We start from the raw sequence: 18,096 nt of genomic DNA on the forward strand, positions 1-18,096 counted from the left end.
TGGACCTCTGCTGAGATGCCATCTAGGAATCCTCTTCAGTCAAAAGTGTTGCCTCACTCAGGTCAGACCTCTTGTGGAGGAGGGGACAGCACACAGTCAATGACCCATGGATGGGTCCTAAATGCCAGCTGCTTGCCTCATTTCTTCAGGTAGACAACTCTCAAGAGCCATGTCGGCTCTCAGGCACTCCCCACCCTCACTTTGCATTACAACTCCATTGAGTTCAACCTCTGCTCAGTCCTGCTGCTTTCTCTTCCTACACTGCTGTTTCTAAGAGCACTCCCCAAGACACCTCTTGTGTGCAAGTCTCAGAGGCCATTTCCCTGGGACCTGTCCTGTGACAGTTGGTACCAGGACTGGTTCTAGGGTGCAAACTCTGAAACTGTGTGTGCAGTTGGAGGCCCGCCCACTGGTTGCCAAAGAGCAGGCTGTTCCTGGTGGGAGATGAGCCCTGGAAGGTTTGGGTGAGGCCCAGAGCTGCACAGGGCTGCGCAGTCAGGCTGCAGTGCAAGCAGTCGTGTCTGTGGCATAGGAACCGGAGGACCCCGTGGTAGTCGAGCTGTCCGTGGTGGTAAAAACATCACATGGAGTTTACTGCAAGCCAGCTGGAGAACCACAGTAACAATATCTAGGGTTCTGTAGCTGAGGGTTATACACCATTTGAAGAAAGGCTCCTGAGTCCTTCTGAGCCCTGCAGGGCTGAGCATCTAAGCAGCAAGTCCTCACGAGAGAGAAGGGACACATCCAGATCAGGCATGAGCAGGGCTCCGGCATGAGTAGGTGGCTAAGACCCCCAGGCTGCCCAGCACTGTGGCACTAGTGCCTGTCTTTGGCTCAGAATTCTGGCCCCAGGGTGTTTGTGGTGTGGGGAGGGGAGCTGTCCTTTGTGGTCCAAATTTGGCTCACGATTCAGCTTGCTCAGCACTGACTTAGTCTGTTTGGGCTGCTACAACAAAGCGCCACAGTATGGATGGTTTATAAACAACAGATTGGGGATGGGTTTGTCTTTTTTGACAAGAGAGCCTCTAACAGCACTGCCGCCTGCAGGATCACAGAAGCCAGGACGATGTCACTCCGGGCCAGAGGGCCACTTCCGGCAGGGAGGTGTCACAGTGCACACACGACTACAGTGTGCTCTGGCCCTGTCACGTATGACACCACCCGGAGCTGCTGATCTGGTAAGAGTGATGAACAGCCTTTCAAGAGGCAGCTGGGGACTCCCTGTGAGACGAGGTGTTATCCTTCAAGATGAGATTTATACCCTAAATCAACAGCTGCTATATAGCACTGTGTCTCCAATAGTAAAATACAATGGTTCAAGAATCAAGGGGTGGCCACACTTATCATTACTCTCAGTGACCCTTTTGGGAAATTTTGCTCTCCATCTGAACAACTCTGAGCCTTGAAAAGATAGAGATCCTGGTTTCTATAGGGAGAACACTTCTACCAGGGAACACATCAGGAGTTCTACTGTACTTCAAGCTATGGCTGCCATCTGAACTTTTTTGTTCTGTTTACCCAGAGAATGGCAGTCAAGGAAAGGATTCATCATTGCAGTACAGATAATTGATCACCAGGAGAAGGTGGGGCTGCAGCTATGTAACAGAGGTTAGAAGAATACAGTTGGCACCTGAGGACTCACTGGGGCATCTCTTGGTAAATCCTCTGCTCAGTTTTGTATAGTATTGCCTCCTTTCTCATAAATTAATTGACTATATGTGTGTGGGTTTATTTCTGAGCTATCTATTCTGTTCCATTGATCTGTGTGTCTGTTTTCAATGCCAGTACCATACTGTTTTGATCGCTATAGCTCTATAGTAAAGTTTGAAATCGCGGAGTGTAATGCCTCCAGTGTTGTTTATCTTTCTCAAGTTAGCTTTGGCTATTTGGGGTCTTTTGTGAATCCATACAAATTTTAGGATTGTTTGTTCTAATTCTGTGATAAATGCCATTTGAATTTTGATAGGAATTGTATTGAATCTGTAGATTGCTTTGATAATGTGGACATTTTAACAATATCAATTCTTCCAATCCATGGATATGGAATATCTTTCCTTTTATTTGTGTGTTCTTCAGTTTCTTTCATCAACATCTTATAGTTTTCAGTGTACAGATGCTTACCTCCTTAGTTAAATTTATTCCTACATTTTTTGTTGTTTTTGGTCTATTGTAGATGGGATCATTTTCTTAATTTCTCTTTCTGGTAGTTGATTATTAGTTTACAGAAATGCATCTAATTTTTGTATACTGATTTTTTTTATCCTGCAACTTTACAGAAATAATTTACTATTTCTGACAGCATTTTGGGGGAGTCTTTAGGGCTTTCTACATATAATATCATGTCATCCGAAAATAAAGATAAATTTACTTCTTCCTTTCTTCTTTTATTTCTTTTAAATGCTTTGGCCAGGACTTCCAGTACTATGTTGAATAAAAGTGGCAAGCATCCTCATCTTGTTCCTGATCTTAGAATAAAAGCTTTCAGTATTTCACCATTGAATAGGATGTTAGCTGTGGGCTTGTCTTATATGGCCTTTATTATGTTGAGGTATATTTTCTCTCTACACAGTTTGTTGAGAGCTTTTATGATGAAAGGATATTGAATTTGTCAAATGTTTCTCCTGTGTCTATTGAGATGATCACATGATTTTTATCCTTCATTTTGTTAAGGTGGTGTATCACACTGACTGATTTGTGGATGTTGAACCATCTTTGAATCCCTGGAATAAATCCTACTTGATCATGGCATATGATCTTTTTAATGTATTGTTGAATTTGGTTTGCTAATATTTCATTGAGAATTTTTGCATCTATGTTTATCAGGGATATTTGCTTGTAATTTTATTTTTTTGTAGTATCCTTGTCTAGATTTGGTATCAGTTTAATGCTAGCCTTGTTTGAAAGTGTGCCCTTCTCTTCTGTTTTTTGGAAGAGCTTGAGGATTGGCATTAATTCGTCTTTAAATGTTTGGTAGAATTCACCAATGAAGCCATCTGATACTAGAATTTAACTGGGATTTGGCTTTTATTAATGATTCAATTTCCTACTAGTAATTGGTTTGTTTAAATTTTTTATTTCTTCATGATTCAATCTTGGTAGGTTGCATATTCCTAGGAATTTATCCATATCTTCTAGGTTGTCTAATTTGTTATCATTTAATTATTCATTCTAGTTTGTTATGATCCTTTATATTTCTATGGTATCCATTGTAATGTCTTTTATTTCTGTTTTTATTTATTTGAGTCATCTTTTTTTTTCTTGGTGTGTCTAGCTAAAGATCTGTAAATTTAATTTATCTTTTCAAAGAAAAACATCTCTTAGTTTTATTGATTTTTAAAATATCATTTTAGTCTCAATTTCACTTATTTTTGCTCTGATCTTTTTTATTTCCTTTCTTCTTCAACTTTGGGCTTAAGTTTGTTTTTACTTTTCTAGTTGCTTGGGATGTAAAGTTAGGTTGTTTATTTGAGATTTTTCTTGTTTCTTAATGTTGGCATTGCATGTCACCTTGAAGAGTTCCCTTAATATTTGTTGTAAGGCCAGTCTAGTGGCCATGAATCTCTTCAGCTTTAGTTTGGAAAACTCTTTATCTCTCCTTCAATTCTAAAGGACTTTGCTGGGTAGAGAGTACTCTTGGTTGGGCATTTTTTTTTATTTCAGTACTTTGCATATATCGCTCCATGCCCTCTGGCCTGCAGTGTCTGCTGAAAAGTCTTAGCCTTATGGGGGTTCCATTGTACATAACAAGCTGCTTTTCTCTTGCTGTTTATAAGATTCCATTCTTGTCTTTAACTTTTGACAATTTCATTATAATGTTTCTCATTGTGTGTCTTTTTGGATTCATCTTTCTGGTATATTTTCAGCTTCTTGGATCTGAATGTCTGTTTCTTTCCCCAGGTTAGGGAAGTTTTCAGACATTACTTTTTTTTTTAAAGTAAGTTTCTGCCCCTTGTCTCTCTCTTCTCCTTCTAGGATTCCTCTGTGAATATTGGTCCATGTGATGGTGTCCTTTAAGGTATCTTTACTCTTTTAAATTCTTTTTTCTTTTTGCTGCTCTGACTGGATGAGTTTCACTTCCTTGTCTCTGAGTTCACTGGTCCTTTCTTCTGCCTCTTCTGGTCTGTTACTGAACTCTGTTGTATTTTTCAGTTCAGTTATTGTATTCTTCAGTTCTGTGATTTATATTTGGTGTTTGAAAATACTTTCTATCTCTGTTGAAATTCTCATTTTGTTCATGTACTGCTTGCCTTATGGTGAGCATCTTTATGACTGTTATGTTGAATTCTCTATCAGAAATATCACTTAATGTGCTTCATTACCATTTGTTTCTGGAGATTTTATCTTGCTCTCTTGTTTGGAACATATTCCTCCATTTTTTCATTTTTATTGACTCTGTTGTTGGTTTCTGCACATTAGATAAAGCAGCCACCTTACCCGATCTTGACAGAATTGTCTCATGTAGAAGATGAACCTCATCAATCAGCTGGCCTTAGCTCCTAGTAGTCCTCTCAAACTTTTGAGATTGTCCAAGCCTCCTTCTTTGTTCTTAGTGGCTTCTAGTAGTTGAGGGTGTTCTATGATCTGTCAGGATACCAAAAGGGGAGGATTGCATTCAGCATACAGATGCAGGCTGATTAGAAGCAGAGCCCCCAGGCAGAAGCTGAGAAAATATATAGTTAAGCCCCTTCCAGGGAGGAGCTGGCGGCTGGATGTCTTTGCTTATTTCCTCTGTGCTGAGCCCAGGTATATAGCCACAGCTTGGTGGTGGTGCTCCTGCTTATGAATTGCTATGAATTGTTGCTTTGTTTGCTAAAGTCCTGCAGGAATTGTGAATGCAAGCCCATTTTGTTATTAGGGCTTGGTGACCCAGAGGCCCATCCTTCAGATGGAAGTTGAAAAACTTTGTGGTGTCAGATGTGTGTACAAGTTCCTTCCAGGGAGATTTGGTCACTTAGTTCTATAATGGAATGTGCCGAGGTTGGAAAATGGGAAAGATGTCTGCTGGCTTCCCTGGTCTCTGGGGAGAATCTCAGCCAACCCTTAGATGCCTGAAGCTTGGCTCTCAGATGGCAGCTTTGAAAGTATTTGATACGCCCCTTTCAGGGAAAGATGGGAGACAGGGGATAGGCAGTTAAGAATTGCTTTTTTGTTTGCTACAGTCCTAGGGGATTCATGAATGGAAGACTCTTGGCTATCAGAGCCAGGAATCAGAGATCCTTTGTTTGAGCAGCAGCTGTAAAAGCTGGGGTGCAGACATGTGCACGAGCTCCTTCTTGGGAGATACTGGCAACTTGTAGCAGATTGGAGGGAGAACGTGGGAGAAGTATCCCCTGGCTTCCTCAGTTTTTTTTTTTTGAAGATCGAAGCCAACCTATAGTGACAGCTGAATTAGAAGCTTGGCCCTGAACAGCATCTTTCAAAGTGCATATACACATTTTTTTTTTGGTATCATTAATCTACAATTACATGAAGAACATTATGTTTACTAGGCTCCCCTCTTCACCAAGTCCCCCCCACACACCCCTTCACAGTCACTGTTCATCAGCATAGTAAGATGCTGTAAAATCACTACTTGTCTTCTCTGTGTTGCACAGCCCTCCCCATGCCCCCCACATACTATATATGCTAATCATAATGCCCCTTTTCTTTTTCCCTGCCCTTGTCCCTCCCTTCCCCCCCATCCTCCCCAGTCCCTTTCCCTTTGGTAACTATTAGTCCATTCTTGGGTTCTGTGATTCTGCTGCTGTTTTGATCCTTCAGTTTACCTTTGTTCTTATACTCCACACATGAGTGAAATCATTTGGTACTTGTCTCTCTCCACCTGGCTTATTTCACCGAGTATAACACCCTCTAGCTCCATCCATGTTGTTGCAAATGGTAGGATATGGAAGCAACCTAAATGTCCATCAGTAGATGAATGGATAAAGAAGATGTGGTACATATACACAATGGAATATTAGCCATAAGAAAAAAACAGATACACATTTTTAATGGAAAAATTGGAAGATGGGCGATTTTACTTGCTCCCTCTGCACTGAGCCCTGGTGGGGGACAGACGTGATGAGTGCTTGTGCCCCTTAAGAAATGCTTCTTTGTTACAGTATTGTTTGTCTTATGGACATAATACTTGCTGATTTTTAGAGTTAGGTGTTTTGAGAGACAGTCCTGCTGGTAGGAATCTTAATAGCTGTGGTGCTTGATGTGGGGTCCTTATCATTAGCTCCTCTGGGAGAATCTGGGGTTGGGGTTCCCTCCTAATTGTACAGTGCAGTGTGAGGGATAGAGTTTATGGCAAGAGTGTGTCTCAGCCTCTCCTGCCCATTTTGATGAGGGTATTTTCTCATTCATCTGATGTGTAAGAGTCACTTCACTAGTTTCTGGACCACTTGCATAGGAATTGCTCCAGGTATAACAGTAGATTCAGTGTGTTTGTGTCAGGGGGATGGTCAGGAGTCTCCTATGTCACCATCTTGGTCAGTTCCTCTCCATCCATTCTTGTAGCATGCCTTCTGAGCTTCATAGTGAGGATGGAGTTGTGAAGGAGGGATTTGTCATTCATTCAATAACCACTTCATGAGTGCTTTCTATGTGCTAGGCATGGGGGGTTTAATAGGTACTAACTTTGCATTAACAAAGTTCAGAATTTTAGTGGAGACAGGCAAGTGATATTTCAGTGCAATGACTGTAAAACAGAAGTATGTACAGTTGTCTGAGAGCTTTGCGGAGGTAATGCAGTGGGCAGATGGCTTGATGAAGGAGGTGATATATGACCTGGGTCTGGAAGGTTAAGTAGGAACTTGGCAGGCAGGTGCACACAGAAGCCTTACACCCTATACACTTATTAATCAGAGACAGTGGTCAGTGTTCCAAAACTACTTGAATCAGGTACAGCCACTGAAAACAGTTTTCTTTGTGGCTTTGGACAGTGCCATTAAAACCTAGAAGTCTCAGTTTGCCTTCCTGTTGAATAGGTAGAGTAACATGAACTCCTGAGAGCCACTGGGAGAATGAATCAATTTATGTGGTTTGCAAGAGCAAGTGTTTACTTATTAGAAAGACTCCAGAGGAAACACATGGAAGGAATGGAACACAGGGGAGAGCAAAAGGCAAAAACAAAAGGAAGCAAATGGAACGGGACTCTCATTAGCCTGTGATGGATTGATCTTCTGTCACTGATTTCCCAGACTCCCAGCAGTTTCAGCTTAAAGCTTGTTCAATATTTTAAAACCAATTTAAAACCAAATTTTGAGTTTGCTTAAAAAAATCATAGCATTAATCAAAGAATTCATTAAATTTAGGGTCAAGCATCCTAACTGATGGGAAAAGTCTGACTGGGTCCCAGGAGACATGGGCTTGCCTGGATGCATAACATGTAATATCAAAGGCAAGAAACCGCTCAGCTTTCAAGGGAGAACAGTGGAGAATAGCCACAAACACTTAAAAGAAAAATTTTACAAGTGAATCGAATGAAAGGAAATATGAAGAGGACTAGTGAGGGTATTTTGTTACTGATTAATAAAATTTAGACATGAGGATGCATCTGAGACATTCAGTCCCAAGAGGGGGGTATGTGCTTAGATTTTTATTGTTAGGTGCGTAGTGTCCTCTTCTCAAAGATTTCAGAACAATGGAATTGCAGAGGTCACCCACCATTGGAGAGAAATGTAGGGAACAGAAAATACAATGGCTCTATTAAAGTAAAAATCCCTTATTCTCTTACCAAATGGAACTGGGTCTTGTAGTTTGATGAAATAGCTTGTTTGGCTCACCCCTTTCCGTGTCTCAGAGTTGCTATGATGTAATAAGGGAACTCCGGAGACACGGTAAAGCAGCCCACAGGGCATGTACTGCCTGCCTGCTCTGTGTTCTTTTCCTGCCTCTGCTCAGCTCACGGGCTGTGTCCTGAGGACCCCTTACAGCTGTTTTGGCTGGGTGTGGCCAAGAGGGAACATCAGCAAAGGATCAAGGGGGTGAGAGAGAAGGCGAGAGGTCTGTCCTCATTCCCTTCCTGCTTTGGGCCCACTTCTAGCCACACTGGACCCTCCATGACGACACCACCCACCTCCGTGCCTCCAGCTCTCAGCGCTGTCTCCCATGGGACCGCGTTTCCGCTTTTTGTCCCTTTAGGGAGTCGTGGCTCCCCACTGATGCTGGGCTCTGAGACCCCCCACATCGCTGTGGGTGCTTGTGAACCTTCCCCATCGTGGTAGGTCATCGTGGCCTTTCAGCTAAAATCTATGTGTCCATCTGAGTTGAAGTCTCTTTCCTGTGTGACTGGAATAAATTAGAGACTTGGGGAAAAATGGCAGCCAAAAACCCAAATAGTTGCCTTCTGTTATCAGGCAGCAGTGGACCTGAAGAGTTTCCCAGTTTGTTTGGTCAGTTTGCTTTGCTTTTGAATAAGAGGAATATGATTGGGAGCTCACCGCAGGAAGAGCCACACTCCACGGAGGCTTTGCTGCAAGGACGTCTCTTCTTGAATTCTGGCTTGGTAGCTCTGTCCTGCATTAACTATTCCTCCTCTGCATCCCTGTCATACTCATTATTTGTGCAATACTTGTGTCATCTAATAAAGTGATATAAAGTCCATGAGACAGGGACTTTATCCCCAGAGCCTAAAACAAAGCCTATTATAGGTGTTTATACATATTTGTGGAATGAATGAAATAATGTCTTTTTCTTTGCAGAAGCTACCATCAGTCAGCAAACATCTATTAAATGTCTATGGACCAGAGAAGATATTCGCCTCTGTGCCTTTGTCCATGTAGTGATTTCTGCTGGAAAATTCTTCATCATCCCTATCTTGCTGTCATCTTGATGAACTCTGACCCAGCTTCCATTATTTTTTCATGGAAGCATTACACAAAGCTATATACTTGCTAAACTTTGTTTTAGTGTATTACTATCGTTATATGTTTTCCTGTAAGTCTCCCCTATGATTCCCCTACAAGCATCTCAAGAAAAATATACTTATATGCATTTTTCTAGCAGGATGCCTGGCTTGTACAAGTGCTTGATTTAATGTTTGCCTAATAGATGATCTTGTAGCCCCAGGCCCCTGGATACTGGTCATCTATGCTCAAGGCCAGCACTGATTTTCATTTTCTCATTTTTCTGAATTGAACATTAAATTTGTAATGGCTTTAAAAGAACATGAGATCTCTTAGTCTTTTTTTTTTTGGTATCATTAATCTATAAATACATGAAGAACATTACTTTCAAGTCCCCCCCACAAACCCCATTACAGTCACTGCCCATCAGCATTAGTAAGATGCTGTAGAATCACTACTTGTCTTCTCTGTGTTGTACAGCCCTCTCTGAGACCCCCCCACACATTATACATGCTAATTGTAATGCTCCCTTTCTTCTTCCCCGCCCTTCTCCCTCCCTTCTCACCCATCCTCCCCAGTCCCTTTCCCTTTGGTAACTGTTAGTCCATTCTTGGGTTCTGTGATTCTGCTGCTGTTTTGTTCCTTCAGTTTTTCTTTGTTCTTATACTCCACATATGAGTGAAATCATTTGGTACTTGTCTCTCTCTGCCTGGCTTATTTCACTGCGTATAATACCCTCTAGCTCCATCCATGTTGTTGCAAATGGTAGGATTTGTTTTCTTCTTATGGATGAATAATATTGCACTATGTACACCAGTAAGAATTGCCACCATCCAAAAGACAAACAACAACAAATGTTGGTGAGGTTGTGGAGAAAGGGGAACCCTCCTACAGTGCTGGTGGGAATGTAAATTAGTTCAACCATTGTGGAAAGCAGTATGGAGGTTCCTCAAAATGCTCAAAATAGAAATACCATTTGACCCAGGATTCCACTTTTAGGAATTTACCCTAAGAATGCAGCAGCCCAGTTTGAAAAAGACAGATGCACCTCTATGTTTATTGCAGCACTATTTACAATAGCCAAGAAATGGAAGCAACCTAGGTGTCCATCAGTAAATGAATGGATAAAGAAGATGTGGTACATATATACAATGGAGATCCCTTAGTCTTTTATACCAAGGTTGGTCGGCTCTTCTCAAATGAAGAATGAAGGGAGTTATAAGGTAGGTCAGGCGCCTGGATGGCTTTAAGTTAAGTAATGCCCTTCTTCACCTTACTGCTACTATGTTCAAATAAACAGACATTTGGGTACTGCTTTCTGGAAGCCTTGTCCACATTTGTGACCCTAAGAGTACGTGGCCGTGAGTGGATAGACCAACCCCATCTACCAGCACCTCGGGCTCCAGTCTGGTCTGGCCCTTCTGGGCTGCAGTGGTCCTGTGGCAGGGGGGGTCTCAGAGGCAGCATTATTCCTGACATCAGTTCCCGTTGAGCTGGCATGTGAATGCCCCTGAGCCAACATACAGTCCACAGGAAACAGGAGGAGCATTTGCTGCTGCGGTTACAGAAATGGCAATTCCGACTTCAATCTGCCAAAAGGCTCATGGCCAATGTTTTAGGAGCTGATGAGAGGACCTGAATTCCCTAATTGTGTTTATTTAGTTATGCTAATACTAAGTAAATACATCTGTAGAATACATTATAAGAATGCATTTCTTTATGGTTCGATTTTATAGCATTCAGTCATTTAAAATTCTCTACTGTAAAATTAAAATGTTCTAGAATTTCTATGTCTATTTAGGAGGCTGCTGTCAATAGAATGACTAAAGGATTTATCCGGGTAGATTTGGTGTTTAAACCTTTGTTAATATCTGTATCAGGAGAAAAGTAATGAGCAAATTCATCAACTGTGCTGAAATTTTTACTACTTTCCTCTAAGGTTTGGTCGATCATAATTAATAACTAAAAGAAAATGTATTTGCATTTCTCTAAGTCTAGTACAGCACATTGGAGAGCAAGGCTCAGTAAACATGTTCTTTACCTAATCAAGAGTGAAATACAATTTAGCATAGTTCATGATATTGCTAAAAAACAATATCCTTGAATCATATAATACTTTTCCATGCATGTCATTCATGAAGATAGTTTTCACCAAAGATTTTAAACAAAGGCACTGTTGAAAAAAAATAATAAATGTGGGGTTAGTGTTGGTTTATCTGATTTAGAGATTGTTAAATTGTTTTTATCTCTTCTTCAAAGACTCCTCAGATCATGCTATGTTCCTGATCCTTATTCCATATACTCTGGGGGAAACACTATCCCTGAAGTAAGGTATTTCCTAAAGGGTCAGTGGGAAGTCCCCGGCTCTCTCCTGAGGAGATGGGTGGTTCTGGAAGGACTGTGATGGGGAGAAGCCAGAGCCCCATCCCCATGGGTGGAGGCGGTACACTGGTTCTTGTTTTATCAGACTGGAACTTCGATGAGCTCCGGGGAAGAGCCCTGCCTCCCACCCATGTGAACTTTGCTCTGAGGAGAGAAGAGCGCTCTACCTGAGTCACTGCTCCTGCTGCGTCAGTCGGGGCGTTGCATTCGCCTTCGTGGTATGGTTCTTTGCAGTCCCGGCAAAAGACAAACTGCAGAAGAACACATGTGTGTTAGGGAGGGAGCTGCTGGCTGCATGTGGCCATAGCACATTTTTCCTTTTCCAAGCTCATTATATTCATTTTTCTGTGTCTTTTGGCACATTTTTCTGTGCCAAATTATTTTTTGCAAAGAGAAATAGCTATATTTTGACAGAATTGTTCACTATTGTTCCAAGCACTGTTCCAGAGATGAATGAATCACATTTTCTTCCTTCAAGATGTTTCTACTCTAACAGGAGAGACAGTAATGCAAATAAATACTTGTAATAAAGAGTAATTGGTGTTAGAATGTGAAGGAAATGATTTCATTCAGGAATTTCACATCCAATACTTGTTTACAGACATAGAGGATTTATACATCCATGTTAGTGGACTTATTTATTTATTTATTTTTTGTTTCCATTAATCTACAATTACATGAAGAACATTACGTTTACTAGGCTCCCCCCTTCACCAAGTCCCCCTCACAAACCCCATTACAGTCACTGTCCATCAGCATAGTAAGATGCTACAGAATCCCTACTCGTCTTCTCAGTGTTGTTCAGCCCTCCCCGTCCACACCACCCCCAAAGAAATTCAGATGGCCAACAGACACATGAAAAGATGCTCCCCATCACTAATCATCAGAGAAATGCAAATTAAAACCACAATGAGATATCACCTCACACCAGTAAGGATCACCACCATCCAAAAGACAAACAACAACAAATGTTGGCGTGGTTGTGGACTTATTTTTATATTGAAAGATTGTTATGGAGAGAAGAAATGAATTGTGTCCCCTAAAAATTCATATGATGAAGTCTTAACCCCCAGTACCTCAGAATGTGACTGTATTTGGAGATGGGTCTTCAAAGAGATAAGACAGATAAAATGAGGTCATTAGGGTGGCCCCAATGCAATATGACTAGTGTCCGTACAGGAGGAGATCAGGACCCAGACAACTCGTGGACTGAGAGGTGGGCATGCAGGACCCAGCTGGAAGGCGGCCATGCACAAGCCAGGGAGAGAGCCCCACAGGGAGCAGCCCCTGCCGACGACTTGTCCTCAGACTTCCAGCCTCCAGGGCTCTGAGAGAACAAATTCCTGTTGCTGGAGCCCCAGTCTGTGGTTTGGTGGCCACAGGACACTCACAGGGGTGCTGGCGCGGGTCCTCTCATCTGGTGGTGGGGCTCCTTTAAGTGTTTACACACCAGGGGCGGAGGAGACCAGGGGTCAGGTGCCCTCCACCTCCACCTTCCAGGGAAGGATGCTGTCCTGTCTGGCCTCAAATTACGGGGCTCCTGCAGAACTGCTTCACTGTCACCAGCCGTGCTCTGGAGGTTGCCGGGGTGGCTGAGCTGTGGGCTCTGTGTTCTCACAAATGGGATTGGAGTTGTCATCCCATCACGCACCTTGGGAAAGCTACCTTGGCATCTTTGACTCAGTTTCCCCCTCTGCAGGGAGACAGCATGTGCTGCAGCCACGCCTGGCATGCAACATGCCCTGAGCTTTACGGAGAGGCTGGATGGGACTGTTTTCCCTGTCCTGTTTCACAGCCGAAGGAGGAGCTGCTTCACTGGGAAACAGGCTCCCAACAGCAAACCTTGCTCTGACTTGCTGGGGAGCAGCACGTCTCAGAGCAGAGAGGGTATTCAGAGGAGATACTCTAGCAGGGAAGAGAGCAAGGTCAGTGGGCATGGGATGTGGGAAATGCTGGTGGTTTTAAGCACAGGCCCAGAGTGACCTGATGCTCTTCCCAGGAGAGGTGGGTTCTGGGTCTCTGGTGCTTAAACATGGGCAACTGCTTCACTGAGAGCACACGGTGGAAGTGGTAGTGTGTCCTTTTTGGGTCTTGCCTTTAAGAAACTGGCAGCTTCCACTTCCTGCCTCTTGGGACATTTGCTCTTAGAGCCCAGCCACCTGGGAAGAGGCTCCTGCGGAGGGGAGCTGAGCCCCTGGCCAGCGGCCCTGGCCGGGATTTTAGAGAGGAGACAGCACTGGCCCGCCAGCCGTGTGTCTGAGCCATATTCCAAGTGGATCTTCCAGGCACTGGAGGAGCTTTCCCAGCTGATGCCACATGGAGCAGAGACAAGCTGTCTTCACAGAGATTTTTACAGGTTTGTGGGCAAAAGCAAAATAAGCAAGACAGGAACAAGAATGTTGCTGCTTTAAATCATTAAGTTTTGGGGGTGTTCTTTACATAGCAATCCATAACTGATATAGTAATGGCACCAAAAGCCTGGATGACTCAAAGAATTCCCAGAGGCTTGGAGGTGCTCAAGTGACTGACTATTATATACCTAGAGCCAGGGAGCTGGCTCAGTTCTGCTTAACAGAAGATTGATGAGAAAACTGCTAAAAAAACCTCCAAAACAAGCAGGATATAGAAAAAACTGCTTTATCCTAAAGGCATAGCCATTTCTCCTTGCTTCAAAACCAGATTTCCCTCCTGCCCGTGTCCCATTTCTGTTTTAATAACTCATCAGAAAATTATTTTAATCTCAGGGCATATCAAGCCAGAAAGGCAAGTATTTTATCAGGAAAAGGCCCTTCCTACATATAGATATGCTATGTCTACCTTCCAGTCATCACTTGCAGAGTATTAGAATCTTATTTCTTCTCACAGCAAAGAGCCTGCCCCAAAGCTTGTGGGTATAAATGGCATTTAAAGGTTCAGGTTGGTGAGGGAGGGCATTGTGTGAGGTTGTCCTTACACAGTCCCCAACACCACCAGCTTTTAATTCCTGACATTTTTATTTTCCTTTAACTGAAAGATAATCCAGGGAACAGTGGATTGAACTGATCTTAGGGTTTTCTCTCCAGATTTTTTATTTTTAATTGATGTCTCTGCTCATCTATGGGGTTTGCCTCTGACCCAGAATTCTGCACTTATGTGTGCTCTATTAAAAAAAACGCAGGCTGCTGGCTGAGTCTTTGAGAAGAGCTCACTATGTTATTATTTTGCCCCACTGCGTTCTGTGGAAGCAAGTCTGATCCCTTGGTGTGACAGGGAAAACGCTTCACATCTTATTAGTTAGTGGATGAGATATAAAATCAGTTTCATGGTGAAAGAACACCCTGGAGGTTGATCAGTTTGTCAGAATAAATAGGCCTTTCCTGACATAAAGACATTAAATATGCTTCCACACTGGTACTAAAGAAGGGACTATAAAAAAATATCAGAAAAGAAAAAGCACTTAAAAATTAAGCCCTTACCACTCCAGCATGGCAAAAGGCAAGTGAAAGCTGCAAGAATATGCTGGTAATAATTTCACATTAATGCACCTGTGAATTGGTTTCTATTCAGAGAGTATAACTTAGATGTAGATATATCACGGAGTGGCCTTCCTACTTAAATACTCAAGCGCTCTGCGGTGCCACAGCAAACCCACAGAGGCGGAGTAGGGAATTTTACATTTTTGATGAAAACACAGTGATACTCAACATCTGCTGGGCACTGCGAACTACTAACTTAAGGCCATCCGTTGTGTTAATGATCACCCTCCTTCGGATGACATCATGTCTTCGCAAAGCTGGGTTTTTGGAGGTTACTGTGATAAAACAAAACAGCTATCCTGTGAACATCTCTGGAACAGGATATGTAGTTGTTCATAATGAAACAATACTTTTTTCTTTTAGTTTATGCAAACAATTTTTTAAAATGACTCTTTAGCTGCTAAGACATTAATTCTTATTATGTTATTTGGACCTACATATTTAATCAACGAAACTGTTACGCATTTCTTTGGACTAGGAGCATCATGAAAAACTTCCTGGTCCACATCGTGTGGGGGAGGGTGTGTGTGTGTGTTAAGAGAGGAGGTTTGGGGAGCTCTGGCCTGGACAGACACAAAACTTGAGATGATGTTTTGGGCCAGTGGCACAGATGTTTCTAAAGAAAGAGCTTGAGGAGGAGACAGACCTGGCCCCAGGATTTTCACAGACACTCTGCTGGCCTGCCTATGTCTCTTAGGTGGGCACATGGATCTTGTTTTAACCTATGAAGTAGAAGGCTGCAGCTACACAGGGACTCACTTTTAATTAACTATGGTCTCACATTTGCCGAGGGTCTCTTAAGTTACCTTATGCTGAATCAGGAGACCATACGTTTATATAGCAGACTTTTCCTGGATTATTTTCTCTTGAGATAGATCTGAGAAATGCCACCAGTTTCTGCAGGGGTTCTTTTTTTTTTTAAGAAGTTTTAAAGAGCCTTTTAAAAATTATAAAAGTAGTGCATATTTAAAACACTGGTTCTCTAAATTCTATCCATTTCTAGATTTGATTAGAGAGCAATATGCATGGACAGTATTATCTTAAATCCTATGATGTTAGTTTTACTTATCGACATGGTTACGCTATAGTCCTCAGTTATCCAATCAAATACTAATCTAGGTATTTCTGTGAAGGTATTGTGTAGGCGTAGAAGGTCTATAATCAATTTGTTTTAAGGAAGAAAGATGATCCCAGATAATCTGGGTAGGCCTGGTTCAAACAGTTAAAAGGCTTTAAGAACAGAGCTGAGACTTTCCCAATAAGAGTGTGTGTGGAGATAACAGCTTCAGGTTGAGCCAGCCTGCTGTTCCTGGAAGCCTGCCCTGTGGAGTTAGGACTTGCCTAACCAGCCCCACAAGCACCTAAGTCTATTCCTTGCAATCATTCTCTCTCTGTCTACATATAGATATAGTAATATAGAGATCTATATCTATCTATCTATCTATCTATCTATCTATCTATCTATCTATCTATCTATCATCATCATCATCATCTATCTGTCTATCTATAGCTCTATGGGGACAGCTGAGCATTTCTATATATCTATAGCTAAATATTTAAATTTACACCATCTGTATCTATATATCTGTCTATATCATCTCCTACTGGTCTGCCTCTCTGGTGGAATTCTGATGGATATAGCTCAGCTCCAATAGAAAAATATTTCACTAGGTCATTCTTTTGCAAACTGAATTAAAAATAAGTATTTGAATTTTCTCTGTTATTTGTAAAATTGTAGTTCAAACCTTTTTCCATGTTTGTTTTTAATCCCAAGTACCCACAGGACAGTTCTTAGAGTCTGAGACCAGGACAAGTTCATCACTCTTAATAGCATGATTGTTTCCCTTTATTTGACAATGAACATGCTAACCTAATACGTTTTTGTCTTTGGCTTAGCTGCCTGGGAGGTCGGTGCCAAGCTTTTCAATTAACTGCAGTAATTAGCTCATACTAGGTGCCTAAGATGAGGTATAGAATTTAAAAACAACTAGTGAGTTAATAACTATTTACTATATACAGCTAAGCCAAAGACAAAAATGTATTAGATCAGCATGTTCATTATCAAATAAAGGAAAACAATAATTTTCTATTAGGAGTGATGAACTTGTCCTGGTCTTGGACTCTAAGAACTGTCCTGTGGGTACTTGGGATTAAAAACAAACATGGGAAGAGTTTGAACTACAATTTTGCAAATAACAGAGAAAATAAGTTGTAAATAAAACATCCTTTTTTTCTCATAAGTAATAGCCGAACTATTCTTACCATTCAAGTCATATTTTTGCCTTGCAATTAATAGGTATTATTTACTTTTAAGATGAATAAAATATTGGACTTGGCAACATAGAATATAGCCTAGTGTAACTCATGAAATCACATAGTAGATATTTATACCTTAAAAAATGAATATAATTTAATATTTAAAAGTAAAGCCTTTGAAGTCAGAGACCTGGAGTCAGAGGCCTTTCTCTATCATTCATTATCTGTGTGATCCTAACATCTCTTTCTTTTATTTATTAAAAAGAAATTTTAATACAATTTCTGGCAGATAGTAAACATAATAAATGGCTTTCTCATAGAGTCCCTAATGCTTATTTTTTTATATTTTTAATTTTGGTATCATTAATCTACAATTACATGAGCAACGTTATGGTTATTAGACTCCCCCCATTATCAAGTCACCACCACATACCCCATTACAGTCACTGTCCATCAGTGTAGTAAGATGCTATAGAATCACTACGTCTTCTCTGTGTTGTACAGCCTTCCCTGTGCACCCCTCCTACATTATGTCTGCTAACTTAATGCTTTATAAGTAATAAACATCTACAGGAAGATTAACAAGGTGATAGTAAGGCACCTTGTTAATTAAAGCAATTCCCAGAATACTGATAAGGACTATTGTTAGATAAAAGTCTGGAATGAAACGGAATGTCTCCTAGGAAATGCCAAGCTTGTCAATTTCCCAAAACTGTCATGTGGAAAGGGATGCTGGCCTCACATTGCTTGTATCGGTGCAGAGACATCTTCATCGTTGATCCCCTTAGATAATCTTGTATGACCATACAGCTGTATGAACTGCCTGTCATGTTGAGCACTCAATATCACATCAGTACAGAAGCCATTTGATTGATGTATGAGTTTGATTTCCAATAACGCAGACATTCAAAAGGAGATGTATGTATATTTCCTCTTTGGAAATATGAAAAGGAATCAAATGACTGGCTTCCAAAGCGATTGGAACATTCAAGTGGCTGCTGATCAATAATTAAGTTGAGAGCCCATTTGTACCTATAAGTAATGACCCTCAAAATAAAGATTTGATCCTTCAAGTTGAATGATCTCTATATGAAAGCCCAAATTTCTTTATG

At 41.5% G+C, this 18,096-nt stretch overlaps 1 protein-coding gene and 1 long non-coding RNA gene across 6 annotated transcripts in view; one reads left to right on the forward strand and one right to left on the reverse strand.

The window, feature by feature from the left end:
• Nucleotides 1–18,096, reverse strand: part of PRKN (parkin RBR E3 ubiquitin protein ligase) — a 1,215,897-nt gene that overhangs the window by 18,477 nt on the left and 1,179,324 nt on the right. For 3 of the 5 annotated variants that reach the window (XM_073219865.1, XM_073219864.1, XM_073219866.1), the window contains exon 10: nt 11,381–11,464. The exons of 1 other annotated variant lie outside the window; for it this stretch is intronic. In XM_073219865.1, the coding sequence (XP_073075966.1) occupies nt 11,381–11,464 (84 nt within the window). Of the gene's footprint in view, nt 1–10,857; nt 11,005–11,380; nt 11,465–18,096 lie in introns of those variants that run through there. One more of the 5 variants, XM_073219868.1, reaches the window with a different exon arrangement.
• On the forward strand, nt 1,057–9,174 carry LOC140845839 (uncharacterized). The gene is made up of 3 exons (XR_012124744.1): nt 1,057–1,178; nt 1,523–1,656; nt 8,688–9,174. It is a non-coding gene; the product is annotated as an uncharacterized lncRNA (long non-coding RNA).

This window comes from Manis javanica, chromosome 13 (genome assembly GCF_040802235.1).
Source record: "Manis javanica isolate MJ-LG chromosome 13, MJ_LKY, whole genome shotgun sequence".
Taxonomy (NCBI): Eukaryota; Metazoa; Chordata; class Mammalia; order Pholidota; family Manidae; genus Manis; species Manis javanica.